Source organism: Sycon ciliatum, chromosome 7 (assembly GCF_964019385.1).
Source record: "Sycon ciliatum chromosome 7, ocSycCili1.1, whole genome shotgun sequence".
Taxonomy (NCBI): Eukaryota; Metazoa; Porifera; class Calcarea; order Leucosolenida; family Sycettidae; genus Sycon; species Sycon ciliatum.
Window position 1 is genome coordinate 18,870,819 of NC_088649.1, and position 19,896 is coordinate 18,890,714.

Genomic DNA, 19,896 nt, shown 5'->3' on the forward strand with positions numbered 1-19,896 from the left:
GTTTGCCCCTGGTAAGTAAATTATTGTTCTGACGATGGGTGACTGGCCCGAAACGTCGATACCTTTAATAAAATTTTTTTTATCCAGCGCATGAGTAGGTGCTAGCTAGGATGAGGAAGATTGTGCCTGAAGAGCACCACTCACCTAGTGCTCTCCAGGCACAAACGTCACCAAGGATACAACCTTACCGAGACACTCCGTTTCGAGTGCAACAAACACCTCGTGAAGAACAGATGGCAGCGTGAGTCAGTGTCGCTCATGGAGGTGCTGAACAAGCGCTGACGACCGTGGACCATTAAAGGAGCACTCCGGCTTCATTTTCGACGCCAAGTTTTCGATGCCAAGATGAAGGTTGGTGAAAGAGAAGACCCCTCGAACAAGAACGAGTCTCCAGAAGCGATCGAGTCGAGCAGGAAGACGCTACAATCTTCGCCCAGCTGTGGATGAAGCATGGTCAAGTCATACGGTACATTGGCATTGTGCAAGCACGACTAACGTACGCATCCAATGCATTCGCTGACACAGCAGCTGCAGAGTCGTTTAATCAAATCCAGCAATTTTCCGACTCTCCAGCCGTGCATCCACAGCCCCCCTCCTCGTGAGCTTATCTATTTGATCCCTAACTCACATTTTTAACTACAAGGTTTTGTTTTTTGTTTTCCGTTGCCTACATGATCTTGCAAGTCCTCTTTTCTGCTCCCACTTTCAGTTGATGGCTAATACAGGCCAAGCATCCCGGGATGATCGCCGAATTACTCGAGGACAGGAACAGCGGCTACTGCAAGTGCCTTTCCTTCCTGGACCTTCCGGTCGTCAGTCATTGACATTTGTGGGAAGCACACTTTGGAATGCCCTTCCCAGCGAAATTCGCCTCCAGAGTGCGGCTTTTGCCTTTAAACTGGCTCTGAACAGAATTAATTGTACTTTGTAACCAGTGTTAATCGCGCTCCTTCCTTGCTCGGCATCCCTACACATTACTGCATGTTTTCTCTGTGTGTTCTTCACTGCATGCTTACACATACACACACCCATTTGAATTATACACATACTTTGTGCTTTGGAATTATCATGTTGTGATTCTTTTTAATATTACCTTCTCTCATAATAACTATATTCGTTCTTAGCAGGAACCGGAGGTTTTTCCTCTGGTGAGAAGGCAGAATGGCCTGTGCTCTAAACGAATTACAATAAAAGAAACACACAAAGAAACAAACAAGTCATGGCAGTACATATACTTGAAACATATGAGAAATAGAAGTTCATTTGTGATGGGAAGTTTGACAGCCCCAGGGACCGAGTCAAGCGTTGTCTTTTGCCGTGGCACGAATTGCTGAAGAATCCGAGATGGTCTTGGAATTATGCACATGGATACTACCAGAAATAATGGTGGCATGAACCATTGTGGAATCGGACAGCTCACAGAGAATACTGGAATAGCTCAAGTATCTCTAGGTGATTGTAAATCCTGTTCTGGCTGATAGCTTCGGCCTGCTGCGCCCGTCCATGTACAATGATTGTAACATGCATTTCTGTGTTCTACATATTTTCCGGCTACTGCACTGTGGTATTACAGTTGCAGGTCCCTTATATAGAAATATGTTCAACCCCCCTCCCACATACCCACATTATAAATATGAACTAACAATTTCACTGTTGGACTCGCTGGCGGCTAGAGAGCAAAGGATTAATTTATAGCAAAGAAAAGGACCAGGGAACTACAAGTTATGCTATAATGTCCACAAACAATTTCACTGAATTTGAAATAACAAACATTATACCCTGAGAACTCTGCAACCTTGCATCACTGTGGATTATATGTGCTGGGATACACCATTTATGGAAGGAAAAGTGGAATAATTTCTAACACATTGTTCAAATAATTATAGCACTGAATTGTTGAGATTGTGAGCACATTCCAATCAGCACTCTACATATTTATAAGCGGTGGCAATCGTTAGGAATAGGGCGCGAGTTGTCAGAGTGCTCTAGTAAATGAGAGAATGTTTTGTTTGTCTAATCAATGGTTCGTTCGAAGCCAGAGTTGTTTGAACTTGTTTCAGTCGAAAGGGTTTGCTCTCCACACCGCAGCTCGCGCTATTCCGCCGACTTCACTTGACACTTGACTGACTCACGAATGCCATTCTCATGTGCTCTGGATGGCAGTCGTGAGTCAGTCAAGTGTCAAGTAAAGTCAGCGGAATAGCGCGAGCTCCGGTGTGGGGAGCAAACCCTTTCTTACAAATCATCGCCGAAGTCGCAACCACTACTTCGTATTGTTTCAGTCGACTTGATTCTAGACAGTAGCCGAAGGAGTACTAGTAGTCCGTTAGGTATCTCGTGAGAATTCTGTCCGTACACATCAGGTATCAGCTTGCAAAGGTGGCTCCTCTCTGTTTCTTGAAGACCTGTATAGTTGGACTCTGGCTCCAGCGATTCCCTTCTCAGAGCAGATACCATACCCAATACGGTCAATGCATATTGGACAGACCTGTGTGCACAACAGAAATAGTGGAGAGAAATCTCTCAGCTCATGAGCACATCAGTGAAGTTTGACCTGCCGTTTTTTGTGGCCATCAGTATAAGCCTATCGACTATAAGAATAATGTGCAAAAAAACTCTATAACTACAGCTGGGGCCATGGAATTATAAAGCATCTAACTTAGGGAATCGTGCCAATTCTGGTCTGAGTTGCGTTCGAGGCCTGCAATTCAGGATGGCTATCGTATGTTGCGTTGACCAGAGATCATATAAAACTTCCAAATGCCACATTGAAACACGCACCACTTTCGAGTACTTAGGTATCCCCCACCAAATAGGCATTCGTTCTCGGGGTGGCAGGCGTCACTATTCGTTATGCCTGGATCAGATTTCATTGACCCCAACTGTCATGAAGAATCATTTTTACTTTGACTGGATTTCAGTACAAGTTGTAGAACTGTAGAATCAATTTTGTTGTATTTGGGCAACCATTTCTCTACAAACGCTACTTGGAAAATAGAATTGTTTTATAAAATACTTGTCCAAATTCCACATCTACCCAAATTGGAATACTTTATCACGTATTCAGTACTACACGGAATGTTTAGAAAACGCCAGGGAATAGGAATTTTCTAACGGGAACTCCAGGCCAGGGTACTAGCATACGAACAAAACAAGATAAAATCTCACCAGTATACTTGTAGTAATTCATGTCGGTGTAATATTCACGATAAGCAACTAGGCACCCTCCGATTTGGTGAAGCTGCTTTGAAGTCTGGTTGTTCAGGTGTTAGAAACGGGCTCCCCATTGTTACTTCCAACAGCTTCACTTTCCCTGCGACTGCGGCTATCAGCCTCTCTCTCCATCGTCGACAATTATCACAGATTCAACACTCTACATTTATCAGCACTGCACTGGGTGAATATGTCTCGAGACGAATTTAGCGGATCAACAACGCTTTGCTGGAGATAAATTCTCCTCTGGAGGACTTTCAGGGTACCTGGAAGGGTATAGAAGATGGGATCGCCCACGACGTTGGGAGAACATAGCAAACAACCTCCTCTTCGATTGAAAATTGGCCAAAAAGTGTGTGAAATGTATGTGCGCAGGTGCATTTCCACTGGCAAGCTAATCCCTCATTACGTCATCAGCGCTCGCTCGGCGAAACTCAAAAGTCGTCTTCCTGCTCGACTCGATCGCTTCTGGAGGGAGACTCGTTCTTGTTCGAGGTGTCTTCTCTTTCACCTACCTTCTTTTTGGCATCGTAACTCGGCGTCGAAAATAGAGCCGGAGTGCCCCTTTAACAACGTTGTTGCTTCCAAACCATCTAATTCGGACGCCCGCGCTAGGGACAACACTGTGAAGAAAAGGCTGGTACGACTTCGGCGATACTTCAAGCTCAACTGATGAGGGTTGAATTCCCCGAAAGACTGTGTATTGAGCAGGGAGTGGTGCTTTCTTGCAGGTTTGCCGAGTGGACGGGTCGATTGACTTCTCGTGTGCTTGGGTTGGCAGTCGTGAGTCAGTCAAGTGAGAATTCAAGTCGGCAGGAAAAACGCAAGCTCCCAGGTAGGGAGCAAAACGTATTCCGTGGCTAATTGCTGTTACGTTTTGAATGCACCAGCTCTCATCTAAGTCATGCTGGTACATCAAAAGCGTTGTGTATCCCTTCGTTTTGGTCATTCCTCTTTCTCACTAGCATTTTATTCCATCTTTTGCTATGATCACTGTGGTTGATGTATAAGTGAGAGAAATGATCACCGTTTCCAGGCAAAAACAAGAAAATGCCTAATGGGAGGATGGTAATGGTGAATCTTGTTCCAACATTGCTGAGCTAATTTGACTGTTTACTTGGGGACTGAAAAGATAATAATTATATTATTCATCAGGGTGAAAGAAACTTGTGCAGTGGAATACTTACTTGTATATTTTAGGCAAGAGATTTACATTATAGCTAACAAATGGTTGGTTGGTTTATTTTAATTCGCACAGTAAACGGGAACTATGTGAGGTCCAAATTTGAAATTGCAAGTCATCCACACGGCTGTAGCATTGTTGGTATTACTCTAAGTGCCATTCACACAGCTGTAACATTGTTGCTATTACTCTAAGTGTCATTCACACGGCTGTAGCATTGTTGCTATTACTCTAAGTGCCATTCACACATATCATATTATTACAGGGTGCGACAGAGCTCTCGGCCATTGAAGAAAATGTTGAGTCACCTCCACCATCACACTGCGCTCTTAAGCCGACTAGACCCTCCTGCACACAACCATCACCATTGCGAGGACACTTCCGTAGACGATATTGATAAACTCCTTCAGACAGCTGTTTCGCTAATATATAGCTCATCAGTGAAGGTAGATGTTGAATGATTAAAAATATAGACCAAACTGCTATTATATAGGGGGTTCCACATACAAAACTGGCATAGCTGAGGTGATAACGCGGGAAAAGGAAAGTGTGAAGTACTGTTGACGCGCACTGGACAAGCATGCAGCGTCGGAAATTCGGCGCGGAAAATCAATCACTATTCAATGCAGAAATAGCGTGCCAGAATCAGAGTACTATGTAGCTAGTGAGAGTCTGTGTACTAGTTTTGCAGTGCTTCACACTTTCCTTATTTGCCATTCACACAGCTGTAGCATTGTTGCTATTACTCTAAGTGTCATTCACACAGCTGTAACATTGTTGTCTTACTCTAAGTGTCATTCACACAGCTGTAACATTGTTGCTATTACTCTAAGTGCCATTCACACGGCTGTAACATTGTTGCTATTACTCTAAGTGTCATTCACATAGCTGTAACATTGTTGCTATTACTCTAAGTGTCATTCACACAGCTGTAACATTGTTGCTATTACTCTAAGTGCCATTCACACAGCTGTAACATTGTTGCTATTACTCTAAGTGTCATTCACATAGCTGTAACATTGTTGCTAATACTGTCATAGATATGGAAAACCGGTGGCATGCCTAGCGGCCCCAGGGCGCTGGTCATCAAGCCGTTGGGTAGCAGTACATGCGCTGCTGGTCGCATGGCCGGATCAATGTGCACTGGCGAGGGCGCCGGCCCCAATCAATCGACTGGATTTCCATGTCCACGCAGTAACTAAGCCTGATAATGTGACACAGAGCACCACGCATGATCATAGTAACTAAGAGTTTCATGGCCATACTTCATAGGCAATCATCACACAACTAACAAGACTCTATCTCTTCAGATCAAAGAAGGTTGAGCAGCAGCATTAAAAACGTTTTGAAACAATTCGAAAAATTTAATATAGATGATAGCACAAAACACCATAAAACGTGATAGAAAGAAAACAGCACCTCAGAAATTCTGCACATTCTTCAATGTACAAAAAAAACATAAAAAAACTCCATGGTGTATTGCGACACTTTGCAGCGAGACATTTTGCTGAAATGCAATAGATTTTCAGAGAAAAGAAATGAGCACGCAGCCAACACAATCAACAGAATCATCCTCTGTACAGCGAGAATAGGATTGTAACAATGAGAGTGATCGAAGTACAATGTGGATATACAACTCAGTGCAGGAGTTCATAAGCAAATGCACACATGCACACACACATATACAAACACACACACACACGCGCGCGCGCGCACACACACACACACACATACATACCGCCACATGCATACATAGTCACACACACATACTCATACGCATGCACACACACACAGACACAAACACACACACACACACACACTGACACACACAAACACACACACACATACCCCACATACATACATATTCACACACACACAGACTCATACGCATGCACACACACACACACACAGGCACACACACACATATACACACGCACACACACACACACACTGACACACACATACATACATACACACACACACACACACACACACACTAACAAATGCACACACACACACACACATACACACATATGCAAGCATGCATACAAGCATGCAAGTATGATAAACAGTAATACTTATTGGCAATGCTCATAATGTTCATCAGCTTAATCAGGCATGTTGGAACTGGTCCAGTCGGTCATGACTTGGCTGGATCTACTGTTGGCCTGCACAATACATGTTTCCTACTGGCCAGGTTATGCATACTAGATGTGTCACAAAAAAAAACTGAAATACTATAGGAAAGCCTGAGCAAGCAAAACTGCTAATTCTGGTCCTGTTCATGTTTCACAGCAGTGAGAAACATTAGTGTAGAACAAGAAACAAGATGCTCCGGGACAAAAGTTAGAACATTGTGATGCAGTCTTTTCCCCAGTTACTAACATACACAGTACCACTGGGTGATACAGCAATGCCGTTCGGATGAGAAAGACAACTCCTTGAACCGAAGGTAGCCACGTGAGAGAATGTGTCAGAAGTGAACACCTAACAGGGTATCACAATGGAAACATACACACATACCGGCATACACATACAAACACACACACACACACATATACCGGCATACACACACACATTTACCGGCATACACATACACACACACCGGCATACACAAAACACACACACACACCGTTGGACCATTGGACGCCCATCGCCGGAGGCGATGATAGCGATGCTACAGCAGAAGACATAGCAGCTTGTGCTGGGATTGCACCATTCAACAGCTTGCAAGGCAGAAGGATTGACCGCCACTATTCAGCCTGGTCTACACCACACAGCTGTGAAGTGGCTTTCTCTGGCCAGTGAATCCCTACTTTTTGGTCTTTTTCATTTTTCATTTTTCACACGCACACACACACACACACTCACACACACACACACACACACACACACAAACACACACACACACACACACACAAACACACACACACACCGGCATAAACACAACACACACATACCGGTATACACACATTCACACATTTACAAAATACATGTACTTCGAAGTACACACAAACACACATACACACATACATACACAGTCTTACTTCAGAAGTACACATACATTACGATACAATATAATATGCCTATCCAGAGATGATAGAAGGTCCCCAAGGTACCAACAGTGTTCAAGTCACGAGCAGAACCGGGTGTGGTACACAGGAACGCCAACGCGCGCCACCCCCCCCCCCCACACACATACATACATACATACATACATAAAAACACACACCATGCACTCACTTGAACTCATTCCCCCTCATGCCGTATTTTCCGGAGTATAGGTCACACTGGAGTATAAGCCGCAACCCAATTGCTTTCCACAAAATGCAGACATCAACCCTAGTAATTTATTACTGATCATCGGAGTAGGCCTCGACCAATTATGCTAAAAAAAGACGAATATGCTCGTAATTTATTACTGATCATCGGAGTAGGCCTCGACCAATTATGCTAAAAAAAGACGAATATGCTCGTCGCATATCAGGGAAAACGGCCACAATATTTATTTTATTTATTTATTTATTCAACATCTTATGGCTTCCGATGGCAGCCAAAACGGGAAGATTTGAGTGATAGCCAACCATGGTAAAAGAAGGAGAAGATTATATACATGAAAAGGAAACAGCCGAAAAGCTATATTGATTAGTTTTTGCTTGCAAGTATTATTAGTATGGAGCACTCAGTCATCAGCAGGCCCTCAGATTCACTTTAAATTCTTTCAATGATGCAGAAGTCTTCACTGAGTCGGGAAGTTGTAGCCATGCACAGTAGCCCTGGAAGAACGGCGATCTTGTGAATTGCGTTGACTTGGCCTTGGGAAGAGACACTTTGTTTCTGGTTGAGCGACCCGAAACAAACCTGTTATAAGGCTTTATATGTTCAGGAACACAACCCAAGAGCATTCGATGAACCAATATACAGAGGCAAGTTAGTCGGCTTTGCTCTAACGGAGTACGTCTGAGCTAACAAGTACAACTCATTGGAGGGAAAGGAAGGTTTCTTCGAGAACAAAATTTTTTGAACTTTCTTATGATGAACTTCAATGGAATCGGATAAGACTTTAGCTAGGCCACACAAGGCTATGGCAGCATATTAAAACAATGGAAGGAGTACAAATTTATATGTAGCGGAACGGCACGGAATAGAGAGATGTTTACAATGACTTTTAATATAGCCAAGAGCACGGCTGACTTTATTACAAATGTAATCTACATGAGCCGACCAGGACATGGATGAATTGAACATTACCCCAAGGTGTTTGTGCTCCTTTACCGTCTGAATTTCTGTGGGTGAATTGGGAAAGGTGAACTTAAACATTGACGCAGAATCTGTTAGAAACAGTACTCTGGTTTTTGAAACGTTTGCCTGAAGCCTCCAACTCGACATCCAGGTGACAATCATATTTATCGCGTCTTGCAACTCTGACTCAAGCTGTTTGACAGGTTTACAGTGGCGCAAAGCAGCTGTATCGTCAGCAAACAATGACATTCCAGAAACATGACTTGGTGGATCATTAACATACAAAACAAAAAGCAATGGTCCAAGAATTGAGCCCTGAGGCACCCCCAACAGCACGGGTAGCTTTGGAGTGTCTGCTCCCGACACGGACACAAACTGGCTTCTCCCAGAAAAATAGCTCTCTATCCACTTCAACGGTGTGTCAGAGATGTTAAATATGACTAGAAGCTTCCTCAAGAAACCACTATGCCACACTGTGTCAAACGCCTTGGCAAGATCGAAGAAGCAAATGCCCGTGTACAACTTTTCTGCTCTCGCTCCGATAATGTCCTGTACAAGGCCAGTCAGCTGCATTGCAGTTGAATCTCCACAACGAAAGCCAGACTGAGCAGAGTGAATGGCAGGTGCAACATGGGTATACAACTGATCATAAAATATTCGTTCACATGATTTTGAAATGCATGATAAGAGAGAGATTGGCCTGTAATTTCCAGGAGTAGCTTTACTACCTTTGCCCTTAAATATCGGCGTTATTTTGGCCACTTTCCATGCCGATGGAAACTTCCCTTTTCTGAAAGCAAATTAAAATAGAAGACATAAAGGATATGATAATGATGGTGCTAGAGCCTTAACAACTTCATTGGAGATGCCGTTCATACCAGGCGATTTGTTAAGCTTAAGCTTCGCAATAGCTTTGCGCACTCCAGTTGTGGTTATTATCGGAGCACGAAACGCATTCGGGAGGCAAGGGTGTTGGTCTAAGGACGGCAATGGTATGCGTGGGTCGTCAACAACCGCCACTGATGCAAATTGCTCGTTCAAAGCTGCAGCTTTAGCTGCAGGGTCTGCTGCCAACTTTCCATTTGATGCGAGGTCAGGTATTCCAGGGCTATTTTCCGAAGATATCTGCATGCGAATGAATTGATGCAATGAAGGGTGATTACTGGTATCGGAAATCAGGACCTGCAGCTTTCGGATATACTCCCGGTGACATTTCCGGGACAGCGACCTCACAATATTTCATTGCTTTTTATACAGATATATGTTGACAGGACTTGGGTACTTCCTACTTCGACTGTGAAGTTCCGCCTTGTGACGGATAGCACCTTTCAATTCCGCATTAATCCAGGGCGGAAGTTGTTTCGACAGGCGTGATCTCCCTGTATCCCTGATGGAGCAACGCTCATAGTGCTGGACACTAATGTGCTGCGTAAAGATGCGGTCTAGAACAGTCTGAATATTTGCAAGCGATTCGTCCACATCTGACGTAACAACCGTATGCCAGGCAACTGCCGCTAGATCATCATTAATACCCGCCCACATGGTAGGTGTCACTCTCTTAAAATTGTACTAACGGGCAGAAGTTGACTGCACAAAAACCCTGGATGAAGCACAAGAGGGAAGTGGGTCCATGGGGATATCAAACTGGCATGAAACGAGGAGGTGTTTCGATGCACCCAGAGCACAGGCTGTGTCTATGGACGACACTAGTTGGCTATGATTGCTGAAGATGAGGTCCAAGCATGCCTGGTTGCCTGAAAGTGCCGTGTGCGTGTTTGTGGCGACCAGCTGTTGAAGACCAAAGCAGCCAAACTCTCGTTGTATTGCAGCACCAGCAGGGCATGTATGGTCTGTTGAGCACCAGAGGCTGTTTTTTCCATTCAAATCTCCAGCAATGATGACGCGAAAGGACGATACAGGAATCATCCTGAGAGAATCACCAATCATGTCGCAGTAGCGAGTTATGTCCAAGCTCCTGGTTAAAGGCGGGGGGGGGGGGGGGTTATGTACATGGCGTAGGCATACCGGAGAGCGAAGCACTAGGTTTGCAAGTGAGTTTGCGAAGCTCATTCTTGAAAACAATAATGGATGGTTCTGCAGTTAGTCTTGGTGGGAGGCAGTTCCATAAGAGGGAGGTTTGGAAGAGAAACAACGATTTTGATGTGGTCTTTGCTGTAGGGAGAATAATTTTGTTAGGGCGTCTCGCACTCTGCGTGATATTGAAATGGAATGAAGCTAGGCAACGTCGTTACTTGAAAATAAATTTGTGCATGGTAACTAAGCTTAAAAACTGCCTGTAGTAAAGGAGTGATTCAATGTTAGCTTTTTTATTCCCGTAGCTATGTAGAAGACGTTACTTCAGGAACGTCTGGCGCTAGCCAGGGTCCACACAGCTTTAATTTAGTGTTTGTTTGTTTGAGTGTTTGTGTGTTTGTGTCCCGCCTGGCGCTATCCCGTATCTGTCCCGTACCGTACCGTACCATCAAACACAGCTGGCCACATACAGCTGGCCGCAATATTCAAATAGGGCTTCCAAACGCAAGATCATAACGTGAAGCAACTTGGAAGAATGAGTATGAATGCGAAGTGTATGGGGGAATGCATGTCGGGCGATAGTGCGGGTTCGAAAAACCTGCAAGACCTGCAAGAAAGCACCACTCCACTTGCCGAGTCGAAGGTTCGATGGACTTCTCGTGTGCTCTGGATGGCCGTCGTGAGTCAGTCAAGTGTCAAGTAAAGTCGGCGGAATAGCGTGACCTCCGGTGTGGGGAGCAAACCATTTCTTACAAATCATCGCCGAAGTCGCAACCACTACTTCGTACTGCTGTGCCCAGCGCGGGCTTGCGACTAGTTGGTTTGGAGGTGACAGCGTTGCGAATGACCGAGGGTCCTCGACGTCTGTCTCACCGTCCAGGAGCGCCACTGACTCACGCTGCTATCTGGTGTTCACGAGGTGTTTGTCGCGCTGGAAACGGAGCGTCTCTGTAAGTTTGTATCCCTGGTGATGTTTGTGCCTGGAGAGCACTATATAGAGGATCCGTGAAATAAAAATCAATCAATCAATCAAATATAAGTGGTGCTCTTCAGGCACAATCTTCCTCAGCCTACTCAAGCTCAACTGATGAGGGGTGAATTCTCCGAAACACTGTGTATTGAGCAGGGAGTGGTGCTTTCTTGCAGGTTTGCCGAGTCGAAGGTTCGATGGACTTCTCGTGTGCTCTGGATGGCAGTCGTGAGTCAGTCAAGTGTCAAGTAAAGTCGGCGGAATAGCGCGAGCTTCGGTGTGGGGAGCAAACCATTTCTTAATAATAATAATAATAAAACAGGTCGCGTAATGAAGCAGCATAACGATAGATGTGCAAAGCCATGAACCAACCACTTCGTAATAGTCCTCAAGGACTGCAAGGACTTTGCATCAATCGTATAGTATACGATCGTCTAGCTATCATCAATTATTATTATTTTATTCCCGTAGCTATGCAGAAGACGTGACTTCAGTAACGTCTGGCGCTAGCCAGGGTCCACACAGCTTTAATTTGGTATTTGTGTGTTTGTTTGTGTGTTTGTGTCACACCTGGCGCTATCCCGTATCTGCCCCGTACCGTACCGTACCATCAAACACAGCTGGCCACATACAGCTGGCCGCAATATTCAAATAGGGCTTTCAAACGCAAGATCATGACGGGAAGCAACTTTGAAGAATGAGTATGAATGCGAAGTGTATGGGGGAATGCATGTAGGGCGATAGTTATTGTTGTAGAAGTTTATTTAACGTCGCACCGCAAACAGGCGATTTCGCCTCCTTTGATACATGTGGACGATAGTGCGGGTTCGAATCCCAGGTTATGCCTTAAAAAAGATAGGAGAATTGAAAAATTTATAACATCCTTATGCTTTTTTTCCTAGGTCATCAAGGCAGTAGACGGTGTCGTATTATCCTCGACCGTACCTGTCCCGTACCTGTCCCGTACCTGTCCCGTACCGTCCCATCAAAGACGGCTGGCCACAATGCATATTCAAATAGGGCTTTCAAATGCAAGATCATAACATGAAGCAACTTGAAAGAATTAGTATGTATGCGAAGTGTATCGGGGGATGCATGCAGGGCCCGCGATAGTGAGGGTTCGAATCCCAGGTTATGTCTTAAAAAAAGGAGAAATTTATAAGAATTTATAACATCTCTATGCTTTTTTGTCTAGGTTATCAAGACAAAAAAGCATAACGTAGGGCCCTGAGCTTCCAAGCTCTCTCGTTTCATGAGAAATGTATTTTATCCCTGTGATAATTATGTGAACTCCACGACACTCTTCCTCTACTATGTACATAATAAAACCCAGCAGTACGCTTGTACGTGAAATATAAACCGACATACAAACCGAGGCGAAGCCGAGGTTTGTATGATGGTTTATTTTTCACGTACAAGCGTACTAGTGGGATGTATTATACTTATGCTGACCTTCATACAAACTGACAGTCAACTTCTTCCTGTTTCTATGGTGGCGGTCTATATGGGGTTTGTATAGGGTTTGTATGGGGTTTGTATGAGGTATGAGGCTTATATGCCCAGTATAAGCCGCAAGCATGAGGGGCAAGTTGACTGGAAGTTTGTATGAAAGGTCAGCATAAGCTCTAGTATGATGTCAAATACAGTGGGATCCACAAACGCAGTGCCAGTGTACTAGTAGTAGTAGGAGGCGGATTTCTTGTATGCCGATGACAAGAAAAAGCTTCTCAAGCTAATACATGTACTCGTATTCCATGAAGTAACCGTTTTGATGTGACAAACATGACACTGTGTCAGTGAAACTGCCTTGTGACAACAAATCATTGCAATTCCATCTTGGGGAAGACTGGCTGACGGCAACGCTGTACAGATTGTTCAAATCATCTCATTTCAATTTAGTTGCAGTGAAGTGAAACACTGTGTACACTACATGTATGGTGGTGTGTCTGTGCGTCTTGAGTGTGCACAAACGATCTTATTCCTCGTATTACTAATAGATTATTGTCCCCACCGTCACCTGTTCACAGGTCTTTGAGTGGATGGATTTTCATTGAGCATCACATTCGTTGAGAACTTGGTAGTTGTGTGCTCCCTTCCTTCATTACGGCAATAAGTGTATCCTTGTGCTATCTATTTTTTGCAGGTGTGCTGGTCTTCAGAAGCTTGCGGAACTGAGTGCTGCTGAACATTTGCATGGCCATGAGCAATGGTGAAGCTTGCTATTGCACTCTCAGCATGTGCTAGTATCATGCTGACTACTGCACTATGTTACTCTCTTACACTACTACATGTATGTAAACGTGCGTGCGTCCGCCCACGTATGCTTTCGTTTCGTATAATTATTCGTTATCCCTCTTGACTTCACGTGTAAATGGGTGGACGTTTGCATGGCTGTTGGAGTTGCGTGTGCATTGTGTCTCTACTCTTTTCTTGGTGTTTTTTTGGCGTTGTATAAGTGTGTGTGTGTGTGTGTGTGTGTGTGCACTCACAATAATTTGAAAACAAAAATTATTCCTTGGCTCTCCATTATTCTCTTCCGATTCTGGGTTTTTTTCTAGGTATTTTCTTGGCGTTGTGTGGGCGTGTGCATGTGTGTGTGCGTGCACAATAATTTGGCAACACTACATGATTGATATATTGTAATTTGCAGCGTCTGCAAAGAGACCACTTGATTTGAGGATGGTGTTTGTAGGGTTTTTCATGTAATGAAGTGGCTGCAGTGGCGCCTCAATACTTATTTTTTATCTTGAGAAGTGAATGATGTAGAGGATTAAAGGGAGAGGTCGTTTTCTGGTTAATATTCACTGCTTACAGCAGATCCTATGTCTAATTTCGAACTCTGGATAGGGGATGCCTAATTGGCTGGACTTTATACAGGGAGTGTTGTCCACATAAAGACTCCTTATAGTTGATTTCAAAGTTTGGACTCCATACAGTTGATTTTGGACCAAATTTACTCTATATAGGGGTGAAGCCAATTGGCTGGACACTATACAGGGAGTGATGTCCATCTAAACTTTGAGCTCACAGTTGATTCCAAGTTTGGACTCTGTACAGTGGATTTTGGACCAATGGACTCTATATAGGGGTTGGACATCATATAGGGGATGGACGCTCTACTGAGTCCAACATGTATACCAAAGTATACGGTTTGGCCTCTTTTTTCTGTGCTGCACTGGCGAGTCCACTGGGCTGTGTTGACATGAGGTGTTTCAGCCAGGGTCAAGTTTCAACCAACCCTGAACACAGATTGACTGAAGCGTTTATATGCCGCATTGCGCTTCATCCATGTTGAAATTTCAAACGGGGTGGATTTCAACCCTCCCCTCGGGGACGATTGAAATCGAGAAATCTTACTACCGTACTTCTGTGAGTATCTCGCGCCAAGGTTGAACAGCACTGCACAGGAATATTTTGTGCGATTGCTTTCCCGCTTCTATATAGGACTCTAGAAGTGGACTTTTGGCGCCATATCAGTATTTGACGCGAGCCAACTGTCTTCATATGAACACCCACTTATTTTCCCTTGTACAGACTTTCAACACGGGTTGAAAATTCTCATGTAAACAAGTCTACCGGCAAAACAATTCTGCCCGCAGATTGTGTACCGGATTTTCTGGGTGTGTTCCGTACTTTGAATTGCATACAAAAACTGCAAAATTACCCCTGCGGCTAAGACTGGGAATGCCAGGAATGACTACCAGCGCTACAGCACTCTATGAATATAAAGCATGCATGGTGTTTTTCAGCCACTCTTCATGTACTGCAGCCCATCATTGTACTGCTGCAAAGCTCATCATTGTACATGTTGCTAGTTCTGAGTGAATGACATGTTCTCCCTTCGCCATGACTGCGCTCACACAGATAGAGTTACCCACGGCCAAGTCAATAATTCCCTTTCTTTACCCATTGTGCAAACTAAAGCTGGATACAGATCTATTTCATTCCTTGGTTCTGACCCCTTTCAAAATGCGCTTCTCAAATCACTTCGCACAAATCATATCCCGAATTCATTTCGCCAGGAACATGACATTCATCTTTGGCACGCTTTAAGAAGACCTTAGGGTCTGTTGGGAATGCCCAAGTAAAATAATAAAATAAAACACAAATACAATACAAATGGCAAGGTAGACAACTTTTGTAGAACTTGGGTCATGCTTCTCAACCTTTCAACCATTGTCTGTATTATGCTGATAACCATCTTAAAATTAGGTTGCCACTGCATTCAAAATCTCATGTTGGGTGGCTTATACAGCGGATGGCAATATAAATACAGATGGCGGACCCGGAAATGCGGTTTGCTCCTGCTTTTGTAGTAGGTGAGCAATTTCGTGCGGGATAGTGCCTTTGCTGTTGGCGTGCGTCATGCAGAGCTCACCGACGTGTCAGTTTGAGCACTCTGGTAACGTGCTTTTGGGCCTTATTTAAATCTGGCTTTGGAAAATATATTTTCATTGCTACATGTATCAGGTTCGCCCTTATTTTCCTTTTGCTACGCTGACCCAGTCCACAAAGGACCACAGAGTATGCTGTCCACAGATTGAGGTTATCCGAGTACTGGTACACTAGAGTAACCATCTCACTATGAACTTGGAATGGAGGAACTGTCAACGCCATTATTTGCCTTGAGTGACAGTTTTTCATGATTTGAAATGAAGGTGCCCACAGTTGTCTCAAAGTACCGTGTGATGCCATGCCGAACTAGATCTTCACTAGTACATTCATCGTCAAAACGTAGTCAAACCCGTTTGTTGGTCAATCGACCTACACTGTAGCTGCTTCAATGTTCAGTGCACTTATGCCTTGTGAACTTGGACAACAGAGCTGGACCCATGAGTACGTTGTGCAGAAGGAGAATGTCAAAAGGTCGAGACCCATGTGTAGCTAGGTATTTGAAAATATACCAGGGCTGCCAACCTGGTCGGTCTGATTTGCGTACTCGGACTGCTGATTCTCCGATTTTCCAGAGTTTTTCGTACTTCAATTTTTTTTAATCCCATGTTAACATCCCACTGCACACACAGACATTCAAGACCAGGTTTGGGCTAGATCGGGACTCACAGTGGGTGAAATGATTACTTGACACCGCTCTTCCACATGGTAGGACAAATGTGGAATGGGCAGCCAAAGAGGTTAGGCTTACACCGTGCTTCCACATGGTAGGGCAAATGTGGATAGGCTGCTAACACGGTTACGCTTACACCCTGACAACCGCATGGTAGGACGAATGCGGCGGGGCTAGTAGCCTGGAGTTAAGTGACAAGCTCAAAGGCTTATGGAGTGCTTTGCAGGCCACCTAAAAAATACCACGATGTTGTGAGTCCCTATATATTTGTAACGTTGATATGAGTTGCTTTTGTGGTGAGTCTGGCACCATAGAAAGCGTTAGAGTTGGGTGGGTTTGGGAAGGGAAAATTCTGGCAGAGAACTAGTTTGTGAGAAAACAGCAGGCCAGAGCAGCAAGCAAGCATGGAACAACAAATGATTGAAAGTAGAATCGATACGCACAGGCAGTTTAGTGAGCCAGCTGCCAAGCTAAGCTGACGTCAGTGAAGGGCCCGCAGCCCTCAGTCGTGTTTGCAACATGTGCACGTGGTCGCATGCACAGACAGTGACAAGGCCAGCGTATCAGCTGTGGCATGGGTAAGGAACAAGTGCAACGTCGACCCTATGCAAGGGAGCCAGAGGGTGTTACGTGACTCTTAACTACAGTTAATGCTTCGCATAAACTTATCTTTAACATCCCACTGCACACACAGACATTCAAGACCAGGTTTGGGCTAGATCAGGACTCACAGTAGGTGAAATGATTAGGCTTACACTGCGCTTCCACACGGTAGGACAAATGTGGAAGGGGCAGCTAAAGAGGTTAGGCTTACACCGCACTTCCACATGGTAGGACAAATGTGGAAGGGGCAGCTAAAGAGGTTAGGATTCCACCGTGCTTCCACATGGTAGGACAGATGTGGATAGGCTGCTAACACGGTTACGCTTACACCCTGACAACCGCATGGTAGGACGAATGCGGCGGGGCTGGTAACCTGGAGTTAAGTGACCAGCTCGAAGGCTTATGGAGGGCTTTGCAGGCCACCTAACAAATACCACGATAGAGTACTGCCCGATTGTCTGGATGGGAGCGGCTCCATCCCGTCTTGCAAGACTCGACCGTGTGCAAGCCTGGGCCATCCGTGCCATCGCCCCAATGTGTTGGCTGCCGAGTCTTGCTCTTCGTCGGATGGTTGCAGCACTTTGCCTCCTGTACAAGATGCATTGTCCGGATGCGCATCAGCCCCAACACCGAGCAGTCCACTCCACCCGTAGTACATTCCAGAGATGTAATGCTCACGCACACCAACTGGCCAATGAACTTCCAGTCCGTTCCCGAAACAACCTGTGTCGAAACTACCATCACGCAGTTGTTCCCGTCAGGAACCAGCTGCCCGACGGAGTCTTCTCTGGTCCATTCTGCACCAAGAACTTGCCACACTTCAAAGTTGCAGCCAACCGCTATTTGAAGACCAACGACTGGTCGTGGGCACATGACTATCTCTGATTATCAGCATCATATCTGCCTCACCCCATGACTTCCAAATTCCGCTCCACATACTATTCCCAATAACGTCTGTTCTTCTTTTCTCTCCTTCTCCTCCTAGCACTGTGTGTCTTATCCTTCTCCTCCTTCTAATGTACTGTCTCTCCTCCTAACATTTCGTATCATGTATCTGTCACTCCTTTCATTTTCTTCTTTTTTTGGTGCGTTTTATGTCCCCATGATGTCGAGACCTCAGGTCGGCTGAGGGCAAAAAGCCTCACCATCACTATGCTCCCACTATGCAAATTTTGGTCTAATCCTGTGAGCTGTGATCATTGTAAAAAAACACCCAAAAATGAGACCGCCTATGGCGGCTTGAGCCCTGAACTAGCCGTTCTAACTGAGAGCGGAGCCATGCTCAGTGGGTTGCAATCAAGATGCGAGAGCGCAGCTGGAATAGGCTTAACGTTATACCCAGTCGGCCACATAGCTAACATATGCCCGCTAAAGGTAAGACTGTCGGAAATGTTGCGAGCCCTAGTTTAGCCACATCTTTATGCCAGGCGCAGCAGTGCGGTCAGGGAATGCAAACGAGATACGTAGAGTGCAAAGGGAGCAGAGCAGCCACGCGTACAGAGTCCGTACAACAGTGTTCAACTAGTTTGATCTCACCCGTGCTTTGGCGATTGTTTCCATGAGCCAACTATGGCTTGCGCTCCGGTGGCTATGGGGATGGTTGCCGCATCCCCTTGCTTGCGAATCCAACTCCATGCCCAAAAATGTGATGACGGGCAGATCATGGTAGCGCCGTCCGTTGACCTGCAAGCCGTTTCCCGGCAGTCGGTTGCAGTTGTGTACTGGATGGATCTGGAGATGGTGGATCACGGTGGTAGATTAAGTTCAATACGCAGAATGTACCGTCACTGGTGCAATCTGTGTGGCCGTAGGTGCAACGGCCCGGATCTTCCTCTTCTGGCACGACCACCACCACGTCGTGTATGCACCACGGGAATGTGAAGCCAGCTGATGACGCTTTAGATACATGTGAGGTCGCGTTCCTGGATCAGATGAAGTTGGACAAGTGCATACACATCTCTGGACTCGCTGCGTGTGATATCGAGCTGGTGTATCTCAGCAACGTTATGTCCAGCTCCAGTAACGGGATGGAACCTTCTCCGAATGCCACTGAAACCCGTACCTAGGAAAGCATGTTGAGATGTTGTAAATTACACGTTTGTCCAGTGACTACTAAGTGAAACCGCAGGCGCGCCCAACTTCATTACTGGGGATGGCAAAGGTAGCTCAGAAATGAGCTTGGTTGCAATGGTTAAGCAGGCTATACTGGCCTCTAAGATATTAAGTTTGAGATAAGTATGCCAGAAGATACACAATAGTGACGTTGTGCATGCTCGAACCATCTAGTGTTGAAAGATAGTGAATTAGTCCATTATAACTGACTCCCTTCGGAGAAACACCTAGCCAAGATGACTGCCCCGGAGGGGATGGTGGGGTGGAAATGGGCCGGCTGTCGTACCATCCGCCACTGCCGGTTGTCTTACCCATACTGGGTGAATGGAGCCACAGGCTAATGCACTGTGCCCGGTTGGGGCTGTTGCATGTGGTGCATTGATGGTTAATCTACGAATTGACGGGCGACGATGTGGTCGATAGTGCTCTCGGGTACAGTTGCCCCGATTGGAACAGGTTTAGCGTGATGAAGGT

General features: G+C 45.3%; 1 protein-coding gene across 3 annotated transcripts in view; it reads right to left on the reverse strand.

Moving 5' to 3' along the window:
* Positions 1 to 5,641: 5,641 nt before the first annotated feature.
* Positions 5,642 to 19,896, reverse strand: part of LOC135821161 (tripartite motif-containing protein 2-like) — a 274,795-nt gene continuing 260,540 nt past the window's right edge. For all 3 annotated transcript variants that reach the window (XM_065334230.1, XM_065334229.1, XM_065334228.1), the window contains one exon: positions 5,642 to 6,883. In XM_065334230.1, coding sequence (XP_065190302.1) covers positions 6,743 to 6,883 — 141 coding nt within the window. In that variant the 3' untranslated portion in view covers positions 5,642 to 6,742. The remainder of the gene's footprint in view (positions 6,884 to 19,896) is intronic.